This window comes from Astyanax mexicanus, chromosome 1 (assembly GCF_023375975.1).
Source record: "Astyanax mexicanus isolate ESR-SI-001 chromosome 1, AstMex3_surface, whole genome shotgun sequence".
Classification (NCBI taxonomy): domain Eukaryota; kingdom Metazoa; phylum Chordata; class Actinopteri; order Characiformes; family Acestrorhamphidae; genus Astyanax; species Astyanax mexicanus.
In genome coordinates this window covers 1,081,972-1,098,881 of record NC_064408.1, presented here as the reverse complement: position 1 = coordinate 1,098,881, position 16,910 = coordinate 1,081,972, and the positions used below count along the sequence as shown (strand labels likewise).

Sequence of the window (16,910 nt, the reverse complement as noted above, 5' to 3'; positions counted from 1 at the left end):
GGGTGTAGTATGATGGTCATAGGATGTAGATAGTAGGGAATAGGGTATATGTCATGGGGTGTAGGGGGTAGTGTATGGAGTGTAGGGTGTAGGGAAAAGGGTGTAGTATGAAGGTCATAGGATGTAGACAGTATAAAATAGGGTGTAGGGTAAAGGGTGTAGTATGAAGGTCATAGTATATAGATAGTAGGGAATAGGGTGTAGGGCAAAGGGTGTAGTATGAAGGTCATAGTGTTTAGATATTAGGGAATAGGGTGTAGGGCAATGGGTGTAGTATGAAGGTCATAGTGTTTAGATATTAGGGAATAGGGTGTAGGGCAAAGGGTGTAGTATGAAGGTCATAGGATGGAGATAGTAGGGAATAGGGTGTATGTCATGGGCTGTAGGGAGTAGGGTATGTAATGTAGTGTGTACTGAAAAGGGTGTAGGACATGGTGTTTAAGTAGAACAGCATTGTGTATACAGCTTAAGGTTTAGAGAAATGTAATTATTTAATAAACATGTGATGGTTCAGTTTAGAAAACTGTAAATATTTTGCATTGTTTTAACCATCACCACAACCAATTTATAAAAAATGGTTTAAAATGTGCAACATTAACAGTGTTTTAAAACTAGCAGCACTATCAGATACACAACTTTTTTGTTCAATAAGAAAAATCCAGCCTGTTTTGGGGTTTGAACAAGTGCATTAAAGTCTGATATGGAAATGAAAAGGACAGCACACAAATCAGCGATCAAATCTGTTTTATAAACAACTGAATATAGATGTTTACCTACGTTTGGTATCACATCACTCCAAAATCATACAGTAATATCACTTAAAACATGTATATTGAATACATGATAACAGTGAACTTTAAATATGTATTGGTGTGATTTGATAACCCTTTGATTTTTAAGTTTTATAGGACTCCAAACTTTTATATTTCAGTATTAATACTGGAAACATAAGATTTTGTGGTATTATTTGATAACCATTAGATTAGCCATTTCTCAAAATGCTCTAAATGAGAATATTTTCATTTGGAATTTAGGAGTAATGTTGTCTGTAGTTTATAGAATAAAACAACAATGTTCATTTTACTCAAACATAAACCTATAAATAGCAAAATCAGAGAAACTGATTCAGAAACTGAAGTGCTCTCTTCATTTTTTATATAACTAAAGTATTTTATACCTTTTTTTAAATTTTGTACACTGTTTGAAACGCACCCCCAGCCAGTTGCAGCGTTTGGGGGCGGGGCTTGTCTGAAAACGGGTGGAGAATAAAACATGCTCGTGGCGCTGATTGCATCAGAGACCGGTTTAAATAGATTTTAATAATTTACCAAACATATTTTAAGCTGGTAAAAAATAACTGTTTTTATTTGATCAAAAAATAAAAATAATATTAATAATTTGACTCATAATTTCGCGCTTGTTTTGTGACTTTATATTTAAAATAAATTAAAAATAAATAATTTAAACCGCATTAAATATATCATTTTTAAGCATTAAGAAAATGATAATGTATACAACATTATAAATAAACATTTACTAAAATTAATAATGTTTAATTTTTATTTTTTTATTAAATTATACCGGTATCTCATGGCGCTCAGGCCGGAACCTTTGTTCTGCGCTGGTTTCCGCCCGGACCCGTTGCGGGTGTACCGGTTTTGCGGGGCTGCAGCGTGCGGGAGGTGAACGGCGGTCATGTACCGAAGAGCGATTATCTCTCTGTTCCCGCGGAGACCCGCACTAACCCCCTCACCTGAGCACACCTGTACACTGCCGCTCCGCGCGCACAGGTGAGTGAATTCCCGCGGTTTGGGAGGAAAGGGCTCGTGCTGCAGGGTGAACTAACCTCGCTCACCTGTGTAACCCTGACAACAACCTCACACAACCAGAGCACTGACTCCTGTATTTAACCTAAGATTTGGGTCACGTGGGTGATATCTGGGCTCCAGGTGAGCATGGGGTTTGAGAGGGTTCATATATATATATATGAGATTCAGGTACAGCTCTGTAAAAACTGAAGAGACTACACTTCAGTTTCTGAATCAGTTTCTCTGATTTTGCTATTTATAGGTTTATGTTTGAGTAAAATGAACATTGTTGTTTTATTCTATAAACTACAGACAACATTTCTCCCAAATTCCAAATAAAAATATTCTCATTTAGAGCATTTATTTACAGAAAATGAGAAATGTCTGAAATAACAAAAAAAGATGCAGAGCTTTCAGACCTCAAATAATGCAAAGAAAACAAGTTCATATTCATAAAGATTTAAGAGTTCAGAAATAATCAATATTTGGTGGAATAACCCTGGTTTTTAATCACAGTTTTTTTCATGCATCTTGGCATCATGTTCTCCTCCACCAGTCTTACACACTGCTTTTGGATAACTTTATGCTGCTTTACTTCTGGTGCAAAAATTCAAGCAGTTCAGCTTTGAGTGGGTTAAAACATGCATGTACACAGAGTACTGAGAAGATCCTGGATCTAAAAGCTGTTTTTAAATTCGCATATCATTAAACTGGTGGAGGGATATGCACAAACTACAGGGTGTAGTGTGGCAGAAAATAGTGCCTAATTAAAACTTTATTAGTTCAGATGTCTCAATATTTTACCATTATCGTCATTTTATATTTAAAAAAATCGAAACTCAAAAAAGCAATACAACAAACCTTTTCACACCAGACCTCCACTCTGAATGTGTTTAATCATCTCAGACATCATCAATTATGCAAATAATTGAAGGAAGGAGAGTTTAAATTTGTCCACTTCAGCTGACTGATTAATATGTAAACAGCAGCTATTGTGATTGGGGGTTTGGTGTTTAGAAGCAGTTCAGGGTGTAACTAAAGCGTGAATGAAAGGTGTGAATCTGTGCATCACAGAAGTCAGTAAAAGTAATTGTTTTTCCAAATGTGGTTTGTAGAAAGGTTATAATAGTTTTTGAATTTGTAATCATAGTTTAGTTTTATTTCGTTTTTATTTGAGTTTTAATTAGTTTTACAGCAGGTTTACAAGATTTTATTAGTTCTTATTTTTGATTAATGCCTTTAAGTTTAGTTTTCGTTAGTTTTAGTATTAGTTTTATTTATTTTTTTCATCCTTTGGGTTATTGCTGAGGTGCAGGATTCACAAGATATTGTGTAATAATAATAAAAACTCAACAAAATAAACCATTAAATATATTCACTTACTGTTAAACAACTAACTGTCCACAAAAAATACATGTAATACTGCTGCTTAAAATATTTAATAGACTGAAAATAAAAAAAAAACCTATCCATGACACACATCACATCACACCAGAGAGAAAAACATAAAAAAAACCTCAGAAATCCAATAAACTCCACAGGTTTTACAAATTTTTACTAAAATTACCAACTCAAAACCCTTATTAATAAATTAACAAAGACAAATACAAAGCATATTTTAGTTTTAGTTAATTTTATATATTCTCAATATAGTTACAGTTAGTTACCGTTTTTTTTTTCCATTTAATTAAAAAAAATCTAAAATCAGGATTAGAGTAGCAGTACTGAGGTAAATATATGAATAGAATAGCACTGCTGAGGAAAATGTATGATTATAATGGCAATGCTGAGGAAAATGTATAATTAGAATGGCAATGCTGAGGTAAATGTATGATTAGAATGGCACTGCTGAGGTAAATTTATGATTTGATTAGCACTTCTGAGGTAAATGTATAGTTAGAATAGCACTGCTAAGGTAAATATATGGTTAGAGGAGAACTGCTGAGGTCAATTTGTGATATAGAATAGCACTGCTGAGGTAAATTCATGATTAGAATAGCTGATGCTGATGTAAATGTATGGTAAAAATAGCACTGCTGATGTTCATTTATTATTAGGAATGGGTCACACATTTGATAATGGTCTGTAGTTTTGTGTTTTTTTGTTTACCTGTCTGACTGTACCTGTCTGTCTGCAGGGCGGTGGTACAGGTGAGCTGTAGAGCGTTCTGCAGCACCGGGGTGATTCTCTGTGAGAAGAAAGACAGAACTTCCTCTCCTCCATCAGTGAACGTGAAGAATGATGAAGGGAGGAGTAAAAACCCCGAAAACGCAGAACCGACAGAACCGGAGCCGAGAACAGAACACAGAACTGAACCGGTGAGTGTTCACCTGCCCCCTCCCATGCTAAAGCTAATTGCTAATACACTAGCTAGCAGATTAGCTAATAACTAGAGCTATCAGTACAGTACTAATAACACATGCTGTATTAATTATTCTTTAATTATAAGGCCTATCACAATAATTGCAATATCGATTTATAGTACAATAAATGTCTATTGTGTTTATTTGTACGTTTGTTCACATATATAACAGTAAACAGTATTTTAGCTCCAGTCATGCTTCAATAACTCTGGCTCCATACACACAGTGTGGACTAAAGAAGGTGAATAAATAAATGTATATTCCCAAACTAATTATAATAAATGCTTATAAGTGTATTATTGCATTTTTATACTATTCTGTTACCATTATGTCAGTGGCATTTAATAGTCTTAAAATGAAAAAATATTATGTATGAGATTAAAGTTGTAAAATTATGAGAATAAAGTTGTAATATTGAAAGGGAAAAAGTGGATTAATTACTTGGTCTGCCAGTTTAAGAAGTTCGGAGGAAAGGGAGCATTTTCCGCTCATGATCTGTTACAGGGCTGCTGTGATTTTCATCAGTTAACTACATTTATAACCTGCTGATTATTAATGCTTTAGTATTACACTTAGATAATACAGTTTCCAGAAATTGCGGTGCGTTGCTACCGGTAGCAACTTTATTCTCGTGACTTTTCCTGGTAGGCTACTGTATTTTTTTAATGCAGTGACACTGAGAGTATACCAGCAAGTTCAGAACATAAAAAAATCGACTTCAAGAATAAAGTGGCAATATTACGAAAATAAAGTTGTAATATTGAAAGGGAAGAGTAGATTAATTACTTGGTCTGCCAGTTTAAGAAGCTCGGAGGAAAGAGAGCATTTTCCGCTCATGATCTGTTACAGGGCTGCTGTGATTACCATCAGTATCTACATTTATAACCTGCTGATTATTAATATTAATAATCTATAGTCTCCAGATTTTGCAACGTGTCTCTACCGGTAGCAACTTTATTCCTGTGACTTCTCGTAGTTTTTTAAAGCAGCCATGTAGCAGCACTTTTCGCAGTACGTAACGTTATTTAGGTACATCGCCTATTAAATTAAAAGTGCAGCTTATAGTCAGGTGCTCTCAATAGCCTGGAATAGGGGTGTCACGATTTCGATATTTCATCTAAATCGATCGAAATTATATCGTGGTCTCGAGCCTCGAAGTCAAAAAGAGCAGCTCTTTCTCCAGAGAATGTGGACATTCTCATCTTCTTAAAGAAAAACTTAAAGAAAATATAAAAATAACAGTTGTTTTGTCCAGCCTCAAATATGTTAATAGTTTTGGTACCTTAAGGAGCATCTTTCTCTCAGATAAAGTTAATAATATATCTTTATTAAAGAAACAAACTTCTCATTCTCTTTTTTTTTTTTTTTTTTTTACCAATCTATTTATTAGTTTTTTTGCAATAATATACGAATACAACAAATACCGAAACCAAAAAGAGAGAGAATCAAAAAAAAAAAAAAAAACAACCCACATTCCCACCCCACCTTCCCACCCCCCAAAACAAAAACATGGGACACAAAATTCACACTATACAGCAGTCAGAACTGAGGACGTCAGAAAGAAAAATACCACATTATTACGGGATATTAATCCAATAAAAGGTCTTAAGGGAAGTCTAACAGGGATAAATTCTCCAAATAACTGAAAAAAGGATTCCAGGTTTTATAGAATCTCCGTGTAGAATTACTTTTAATGCACCTAATTTTCTCCAGTTTCACAACAGTACACAATTCCTGTATCCACATATAATGTGAGGGAGGAGCAGGGGACTTCCATTTCCAAAGAATAAGTTTTCTAGCCAGGAGAGTGGCAAGTGAAACGAAATCCTTCTCAAAGGCACTTTGCAGTGGGCATGGTGAGGGGAAGACACTGAACAAGGCAACAAAAACGTTGGGTTCAACATGGCAATCAAAAATGTCAGACAATGTTTGGAAAATCTGAACCCAAAATTGGTATAATAAAGGGCAGGACCAGAATGAATGTAGGTGATTTGCTGGAGCTTGATGACATCTATCGCAAATTGGGTCAATGCTTTTATCAAAATTAGCAAGCCTCACCTTAGTGAAATGGAAGCGGTGAATTATCTTACATTGCATGAGGCCATGTCTTGCGCAGATTGAAATTCTATGTACCTTTTTCAGCGCTCTGTCCCATATCTCCTCAGGGATCAATTCGTTCAATTCGGCTTCCCAAAGTGACTTAATTAAAACTTCTCATTCACAGGGACCGAAAAAGTCTTAAAGTCTTATTTTTCATGTTTAACTGTTATAGTAGGATAGAGTTCAGTTTGTTAAGGCTCTAATTGTTCTATTATTTTGTATGTGACTGTTCCTGTATTTTTTTATTATTTATTTTGTTATGTTGCACATTGCTGTTTTAATAGTGCACACTGCTGCTACCAAAAAAGCCACTAGATGGCATTACATATATATCTTAATTAAATTATTTAAATTAGACCATTAGTGCCTAATGTGGTGTATTACAGATCACTTGTATCACTTTGCATCACTTATATCAAGCCCACCTTTTGAAATAAGCCTCTCCGCTGTAAAAAAAAAAAAAAAGAAAAGAAAATCGAGAATCGAATCGAATCGTGACCCTAAAAACGGAAATAAAATTGAATCGAGGATTTAGAGAATCATGACACCCCTAGCCTGGAAATGATGTTAAATATTATTTATTGATTGTTATGTGTTTTTATTAGAAGTCGAATAAGAAGGCTCTGCTGGAGCTGCTGGGGGGGATGAAGGTGGAGGTGACCACCAAGCGCAAGCCTCCACCCAGACCCAAGGAGATGAACCTCACCGTCGGTGAGGACACGGAGCACAGGTAAGCACTGCACACCTGCACTACTGTACCTGAGAATTACTGCCAATAGATGTGGGAGAAACGATAGGATTTCTGCTCTTGTTCATGAATATTTATGCATCACAGAAACGAAAAAAGTTAGAAACGTTTTAAAATAAAGAGATTTTTACACTAATAACAGTCTTTACAATGTCATGTTATTTTACAACATGTGTAATAATGCCCTGCTAACTGCAGTTCAGCCACTGACCTAGTCTTAGAGTCTCTAAGAGTAAAACCCCAAATCCACCGGAGATCCTATTTAAACCTGTAGTTGCGTAGTTTTAATATTGAAGTTCACTTTTGGCCCAATCCCATTTCACAATTGAGCCCCACCCCTCTGTTTTGAGTTTTCAGGTCTAGGGTTAGAGTGTTGGGCCTACATGGTCCTTCAAACTAATTACTATATTACCATAATTTAATGTATAGTTTTAAAGTTTTCTGGCCATAAAACATAAAAACAATTGCTAGTAGTTCGTCTTAGTATCTAGCTAGCTGTAACTTTCCCCTTCCACCTTAAATGGTGCATCAAACAGAAGAGGCTGCAGCATTTAAGGTGGAACTGAAAAAAAAAAAAAAAATATATATATATATATATATATATATATATATATATATATATAAATAAAAGCTAATTTCAGCTCAGCATCACAGAGAAATTAAGGACTGGACAATAATAATGAATTGCTCCATCACCTCCTCACTTTCTGAAGACATACAATAAAATAACCCCTAAAGTTAAAACTAGGTAATCATCAGCGGCAGTTAGGTTGCTGAACTTTAGCGAGCACTCCACTGCTATAATGCTATATATCTGTATCAGGTAAATGAATGGTTTTCCTACTCTTTTACTAGAAGGGAAAATTTCACCCCCAACTTTTATAACTCTTATTAGTTTTGCATTTGTAATGCTTTATTCCCTTTTTTAATTGTTTAAGAAACCCAAAACCACCTTACCTTATCTCTCGAAAAACAGAGAATATATGATGGAGTTTTTGAGATTGATGAGCGTTTTTAGCCTATATTTAAGCAATAATACTTAAGAGGTGGTGCTGAGGCCTCGTGCCAAAGACCGCAGCACAGCAGTGCCAATATTACAGGTTATAGCGTGAACCTTGAGTGTATTATTGTGATTATACCACAGTTCCATTATCACTGTTTATTGAAAGATTTTAAAGAGTTAAAGAGGAGGAGTAAATAGGATCTGTTTGGTTATAAAAACTCCACCAGTTAAAATAGTTCCATTACTGCTCTGTTAGTAGCTGCCGGTTTGGTTTGTAAGCGCTGCATCATTGCTAGGTTACCTGTATGTGGCGGAGTAATACATGGAGAGCTTTGGTTACAGTGCATTACCGGCTGATAGCGGTACTCATAGAACGCCTCTCAGCGAATGTAGTGACAAATGGGTTTCGTCCATATAGTGTAAAAAACAGGGTTTTGTGTGTGTGTGTGTGTGTGTGTTACAGCGAGTCTCTGAGTGAGGATTTAGTTGCGGCGGCGGCGGCAGCGGCGTCTACACTTCCCGACGGCTCTCGCGCTAAATCTGAACTCCTCCGCCAACTCCGCAAACACGAGAGCGTCTACACCCACGACAAGAAACGAGACACGCCCAACATCCAGTCAGTACAACACACACACAATACACACACAATCTATACACACAATCTACATACACACACTGTACACAATCTATACACACACACTATACACACAATCTATACACACATTATACACAAAATCTATACACACAATCTACATACACACACTGTACACAATCTATACACAGAATCTATACACTCAATCTATACACACACACTATACACACACACTACGTACACACACACTATACACACACTATACACGTACACACTATACACGTACACTATACACACACTATACACGTACACACTATACACACACACTATATACACACACTATACACACAATCTATACACACACACTATACACAAAATCTATACACACGATCTACATACACACACTACACAATCTATACACTCAATCTATACACACACAATACACACACACAATACACACACTGTACACACACACTGTACACACACTATACACACACACTGTACACACACTATACACACTGTACACACACACAATACACACACTGTACACACACACTATACACACACACACACTATACACACACTATACAAATACACACTGTACACACACAATACACACACTGTACACACACACTATACACACACTGTACACACACACTGTACACACACACTATACACACACACACACACTATACACACACTATACAAATACACACTGTACACACACACTATACACACACCCACACACTATACACACACTATACACATACACACTATACACACAATCTATACACACAATCTATACACACACACTATACACACACACTATACACACAATCTACATACACACACTGTACACAATCTATACATAGAATCTATACACACACACAATACACACACACACTATACACACACACACTATACACAAAATCTATACACACAATCTACATACACACACTGTACACAATCTATACACAGAATCTATACACTCAATCTATACACACACACACTATACACACAGACACTATACCTTGTGCTCCCCCCCCTGCTTCTCAGGCAGCAGCAGCCTGTCACTCACACAGACACAGAGACAGCGCTGTGTATCTCCTTCTTGTTTTGAGAATCAAAACATAAAACATGAGCTGTTTGATTCCTTGACCTGTTTGCTCATCTCTTCATTATCTCCTTTTTTCTCAGGAATATAATCGCTGATATGACGGTGAGAAAAACGAGCGGCCGGCAGAATAACAGACCGACCAATCAGATTGAATGTGATGAGGACGATCAAGCATACCCCGGCGACCACGGCAACAGCGGGGAACCAGACCGACGCAGGTAAACAGCCTGTACTGAATCTGTACTGAATCTGTACTGAATCAGTACTGAGTAAGAACTAAATAAGTACTGGACGCTGTACTGAATCAGTACTGAACTCTGTATTGAATCAGTACTGAACTCTGTATTGAATCAGTACAGAACCGAATAAGTACTAAACTCTGTACTGAATAAGTACTGGACCCTGTATTAAATAAGTACTGGACGCTGTACTGAATCGGTACTGAATCTGTGCTAGACTTTGCTGGACCCTGTTTTGAAGCTGTACTGAATTGTCACCTCATTTTTCAGGAAAATAATGGCTGATATTCAATATTCTGATCGAGGAAACCCCAACAACCGCGGCATCACCGGAGAACTGGAGAGACTCCGCAGGTAAACAGCCTGTACTGAACTCTGTACTGAACGTGTATGTACTGAATCTGTAGTGAATCTGTACTGAATCTATGCAGTGAACTGAACTGAATATATACATCAAATCTATACAGTGAATCTATGCAGTAAAATTACCAAACTTTATACATTCAAATATTGAATCAGTACAATAAATCTATACAATGAAATGTACTGAATCTATACAGTGAATCTGTAGAGTGAAGTATTCTGAATTTATAAAGTGAACCTTACTTAATCTGTACAGTGAATCTATACAGTGAAATGTACTGAATTTTTGCAGTGAATCTATATGGTGAGCTGTACTGAATCTTTACAGTGAATCTATGCAGTGAAATTAACAGACTCTATACAGTCAAATACTGAATCTGTACAATACATCTATACAGTAAAATGTACTGAATCTATACTAAACTGAGTATTGTGATAAGTGCTGAACTCGGTGGTGTTTTTGATTGACAGGAGCAGACTGTTTTATACTCGAAGGCTGAACATCTTCCCTATTGGTAAAAATCAGAAGACAGACACTGAGCTGGGTAAATTCATCACACTGTACTGAAAATAAACAACTTTTAGATCATTTCATGGTTATTAATATTATTATTATTATAATTTTTATATTGATTTAATGTATTTAAATGAACGTATTGTCCTTTAGCTGCAGGTCCCAGTCTGTGGGACGCAGATCTGGCCAGTAGGATCTCAAAAGCTCTAAACAACCAACCCCGGAACGGCTTTGAGGAGATGATCCAGTGGACCAGAGAGGGCAAGATGTGGCAGTACCCCATCGACAACGAAGCAGGTGAGTTATTCCTGCACCCTGTACTCAACCCATCGTAACGACTCTACACTAAACTAAACCCATCATAACGACTCTACACTAAACTAAACCCATCATAACGACTCTACACTAAACTAAACCCATCGTAACGACTCTACACTAAACTAAACCCATCATAACGACTCTACACTAAACTAAACCCATCATAACGACTCTACACTAAACTAAACCCATCATAACGACTCTACACTAAACTAAACCCATCGTAACGACTCTACACTAAACTAAACCCATCATAACGACTCTACACTAAACTAAACCCATCGTAACGACTCTACACTAAACTAAACCCATCGTAACGACTCTACACTAAACTAAACCCATCGTAACGACTCTACACTAAACCCATCGTAACGACTCTACACTAAACTAAACCCATCGTAACGACTCTACACTAAACTAAACCCATCGTAAAGACTCTACACTAAACCAATCATAACGACTCTACACTAAACTAAACCCATAGTAACGACTCTGAACTAAACCCATCATAACGACTCTACACTAAACTAAACCCATCATAACGACTCTATGCTAAACCCATTTTAATGACTCTACATTAAACTAAACCCATCATAACGACTCTACATTAAACTAAACCCATCATAACGACTCTACACTAAACCCATCATAACGACTCTACACTCAACCCATCATAACGACTCTACACTAAACCCATCGTAACGACTCTACACTCAACCCATCGTAACGACTCTACACTAAACTAAACCCATCGTAAAGACTCTACACTAAACCCATCGTAACGACTCTACACTAAACTAAACCCATCGTAACAACTCTACACTAAACTAAACCCATCGTAACGACTCTACAGTAAACTAAACCCATCGTAACGACTCTACACTCAACCCATCCTAACGACTCTACACCAAACCCATCAACCCATCGTAACGATTCTACACTAAACCCATCGTAAAGACTCTAAACTAAACCCATCGTAACGACTCTACACTAAACCCATCGTAACGACTCTACGCTAAACCCATCGTAACGACTCTACGCTAAACCCATCGTAACGACTCTACGCTAAACCCATCGTAACGACTCTACGCTAAACTAAACCCATCGTAACGACTACGCTAAACCCATCGTAACGACTCTACGCTAAACCCATCGTAACGACTCTACGCTAAACTAAACCCATCGTAACAACTGTACACTAAACTAAACCCATCGTAACGACTCTACGCTAAACCCATCGTAACGACTCTACGCTAAACCCATCGTAACGACTCTACGCTAAACCCATCGTAACGACTCTACGCTAAACCCATCGTAACGACTCTACGCTAAACTAAACCCATCGTAACAACTGTACACTAAACTAAACCCATCGTAACGACTCTACGCTAAACCCATCGTAACGACTCTACGCTAAACCCATCGTAACGACTCTACGCTAAACTAAACCCATCGTAACGACTCTACACTAAACTAAACCCATCGTAACGACTCTACACTAAACCCATCGTAACGACTCTACGCTAAACCCATCGTAACGACTCTACACTCAACCTAATTAATAATTTTCGTCACCAAACCTTTTTATCAAGACGTAAAAGAAAAACTGCATAAAATAATAAAAACGATAACGACATTAACTGACCTTCAATGAATAAAAACGATAATTGCGATAAATATATATATACACTAGAGATCAAAATTAGAGAACAACATATAATTTCCCTGAATATTAAACTCACTGCATAGCCCTATTTAAAATGTTTCAAACAGTAGTAAAATAGTAATATTTTAAACGTATTTCACAAGTTATGTATATTATCAAGCACAATATAAATATAAAAAAGAGATATTTCAAAAAAGAACACTGATCAATATTAGAGAACACTTTCAGATACCTCCCAGTTCCTGGTGTCAATCTGGCACCTGGTGCTAATTTCCATAATTATCTGACAAACCCTATTTAACTGCCAGCCTAACTTCCGGTTTTCACTGACTTTGCAAGATGGCCAGCCGTTCTAAAGTAACTGAAACCCTCCGGCAGCAGGTTGTCCAGATGAAGGCCAAAGGAATGACCATATCTGCCATAGCAAGAGAAGTGGATCGTTCCAAATCTGTGATTTCTAGAATGTTGCATCTTTACAACACTACAAACTCATTCAAGTCCCACAAGAAGGCTGGTCGCCCACGAAAGACAAATGCAAGAGAGGACAGGATAATACGGAGAATCTCAATGAGCAATCGATTCAACACAGCAACTGGAATTGCTCGCCAGTTCAGCATTGAACAGGGCAAGGATCTGTCTCGTCATACAGTGTCTCGACGTTTAAGAACAGTTGCACTGAAAGCCCACTCTGCAGTGACCAAACCCCTCATTAGCAGAAAGAATCAAAAGGCTAGACTAGCCTTTGCTGAAGAACATGTTGTGTGGACAGAGGAGAAGTGGTCCAAAGTTCACTTTAGTGATGAAAGTAAGTTTAATTTATTTGGGTCTGATGGGAAACATTATGTTCGTCGTCAGACTGGGGAAAGACTGAACCCAAAGTGTGTAAAGAAGTCAGTGAAAGGTGGAGGAGTAAGTGTCATGGTTTGGGGAATGTTTTCGGCAACAGGAGTTGGGCCATTTATAGAGCTACATGGCAGAGTAAATGCAAATGTTTATCAGAACCTTCTTCGACAACATGCAGTTCCTTCCCTGCGTTCATCACCCAATCAGCCAGCAGTTTTTATGCAGGACAATGCCCCCTGCCACACAGCAAAACGGGTAAAGCAGTACCTTGAAACTGAAAATATTAAAATAATGAAATGGCCAGCCCAGAGTCCTGATCTAAACCCAATAGAAAACCTTTGGAAAATCCTTGGTGACAAAGTTATGGCCAAGAAACCCACTACTGTCACTGAACTGTGGAAGAGACTGAAAGAAGAGTGGACCAGAATCACACCAGAGCAGTGTGAGAGACTAGTGATGTCCTGTGGCCGCAGATGTGCTGAAGTCATTCAAAGCAACGGACTGTACACTTCCTACTAATTGTTGACTGTTGTAACCTTCAGAAAAAAATGCTGTAATCTTTCTTGGTGCTATAGGCATTTTGTTCTCTAATTTTGATCATTGTGCTTTTTGCAAAATAAAGTTTTTTTTGTTGAAGTGCCTTGGTAATTTTACAAAATACTATTCTCGTTGCATGGTAAAGCCACACCAAAACATCCTTCAAATGTTGAGCAATGAAGACTACACTATTTGTGAAAAAACCAAGTGTTCATAAATTGTTCTCTAATTTTGATCTCTAGTGTATATATATATATTTTTTTATTTTATTTTTTTTTTTATATCAATAATAAAAGAAAAGAGAAAAGATCAACATTTCTGATGTTTTAGGTTGTTGCCGTGGTATCGTTTCGGTATCAGTATTGAGATATTTAGGCAGGTATCGTATCGTAAGTAATAATTTTTGTATTGTGAAAACACTGATGGATGTTCCGGATCTCTCCGTGTTCAGGTATGGATGAGGAGGCCGGTGTGCCGTTTCACGAGCACGTGTTCCTGGAGCGCCACCTGGTGGACGGGTTCCCGCAGCAGGGTCCGGTCCGGCACTTCATGGAGCTGGTGGTAACGGGTCTGAGCAAGAACCACCAGCTCTCCGTCCAGCAGAAGCTGGAGCACATCGCCTGGTTCCGGGACTATTTCCAGCAGAAGCAGGACGTCCTGAAGGAGGCCGAGGCCTACTGACCTGCTACTGTCCTGCTACAGACCGCGGGAATATACAGCTCTGTTTAAAAAATGAAGAGAGCACTTCAGTTTCTGAATCAGTTTCTCTGATTTTGCTATTTATAGGTTTATGTTTGAGTAAAATGAACATTGTTGTTTTATTCTATAAACTACAGACAACATTTCTCCCAAATTACAAATAAAAATATTCTCATTTAGAGCATTTATTTACAGAAAATGAGAAATGGCTGAAATCGTTTTTTGAAACAGTTTTTTATGCATCTTGGCATCATGTTCTCCTCCACCAGTCTTACACACTGCTTTTGGATAACTTTATGCTGCTTTACTCCTGGTGTAAAAATTCAAGCAGTTCAGTTTGGTGGTTTGATGGTTTGTGATCATCCATCTTCCTCTTGATTATATTCCAGAGGCTTTTAATTTGCTAAAATCAAAGAAAATCATAATTTTTAAGTGATCTTTTGTATTTTTTCCAAGAGCTGTATGTACACACCTGTATTATAAAATATTACATTATTATTATTATTATTATGTTTAATTAAACCAATAAATACATTCGCTAGCTCTGATTATTACTGTACTGTGTTTAAGGGGAAATGCTGAAAGTGCTGGAGTGTGTTTAATTTGTGATAAATAATAAATAAATACATAAATATATATTGACACTGCGTGAACTTTTCAAGTAAAGTGTTTAAATTTAGAGTTTATAAGTGAACTCGCAGGAAGGACGGAAATTACATGAGTACAAATAAATAAATGCACATATAAAAGAATGAATAAATACATATGCATGTAAAAAATGTGTAATTAATTTTATAGATAAATAAATAAACACATTTATTTATATATTTCTGCATTTATTTATTTCCACATTTCTTCTTCATTCTTCTTAAGAGTGAAAATGGGACCACCTACTTAATTAACATACAAATATATAAATAAATAAATAAATGTAGAAATTTGGGGGAAAAAAATATATCAATGTAGAAATAAATGTAGAAACACATAAATAAATGCAAAAAACATCCCAAATGAAGGTTCATGCATGGAAATGTGGAAAAAGATTCCTGATACAATTTTAAGTGTTTACTTTTTCATGACAAAATGTATTTAATAATTAATTAATTTATAATTTTTTTATCCTCCATGAACTTAAACTTTAGTCTGATGCTGTGAACGGTATCAGACTGAGGGGGCGCTGTAACTAAACAATATACAAATACTATACAATTCCATATATTCTATATATTCCAACTGTCAAAATACTGTGAAAAAGGTGTTTTATTATATTTATAGAATACACAGAAATCCACCATATGAGTGTCTTCAGTCCCTCAGTCTGCTGCTCAGAGAACTGCACAGCACAGAACTGTTTTTAGTATTAAAAATGATGAAACTGTTTATTCAGGAGAAAGAAGCAGCCGGACTTTAATTTATTCTCAAAAAAAAAAAAATACCATTCTGTACATCTTTATTTCTGAAATATGACTCTTTTATTCTCTAAATATTACATTACTCCCAAAGTATAACTTTATTCTTAAAATGCCACATTGGAATATTACAACTTAATTCTCAAAATTCTGTACCATACTTATTCTCAAAATATTGCGCTTTTATTCTTTAAATATTACGACCACACATCTTTATTTTTTTTTAATGACATACCATACTTTACTACTCTCAACGCAATGTGAGAATGAAACTAATACTTTGAGAATAAATACAAAGTATATTAAACATTTTAATGCATTAAAAAGTCATTTTGAGGACAAAGTGGCAATATATATATATATATATTTAAATAATATTTCAGAAATAAAGTAATATTTTGAGAATAAAGCTGTAATGTGATGATAAAACCCTCTTGAGAACAAAGTCGTAATATTCAGAGAACAAAACAATAATACTTATGAGAATTAAGACGCAATATATCAAGAACAAAGTTAGAATATTTCCAGAAAAACATATATATAATAAATATAAAACATATTCTGGCTAAAATATAGATTAAATATAGAGTC

The 16,910-nt window shown here is 36.2% G+C and overlaps 1 protein-coding gene across 3 annotated transcripts in view; it reads left to right on the top strand.

Moving 5' to 3' along the window:
* The first annotated feature begins 1,625 nt into the window (after positions 1-1,625).
* Positions 1,626-16,910, top strand: part of mrps31 (mitochondrial ribosomal protein S31) — a 66,414-nt gene continuing 51,129 nt past the window's right edge. For 2 of the 3 annotated variants that reach the window (XR_007441264.1, XR_007441267.1), the window contains exons 1-9: positions 1,626-1,790; positions 3,946-4,126; positions 6,877-7,001; positions 8,486-8,638; positions 9,812-9,949; positions 10,241-10,324; positions 10,805-10,878; positions 11,001-11,144; positions 14,663-14,997. Coding sequence is in view for 1 of the 3 variants with exons in the window: in XM_049485167.1 (XP_049341124.1) it covers positions 1,696-1,790; positions 3,946-4,126; positions 6,877-7,001; positions 8,486-8,638; positions 9,812-9,949; positions 10,241-10,324; positions 10,805-10,878; positions 11,001-11,144; positions 14,663-14,892 (1,224 nt within the window). In the remaining 2 variants the exon portion in view is untranslated. Of the gene's footprint in view, positions 1,791-3,945; positions 4,127-6,876; positions 7,002-8,485; positions 8,639-9,811; positions 9,950-10,240; positions 10,325-10,804; positions 10,879-11,000; positions 11,145-14,662; positions 15,547-16,910 lie in introns of those variants that run through there. The other variant, XM_049485167.1, reaches the window with a different exon arrangement.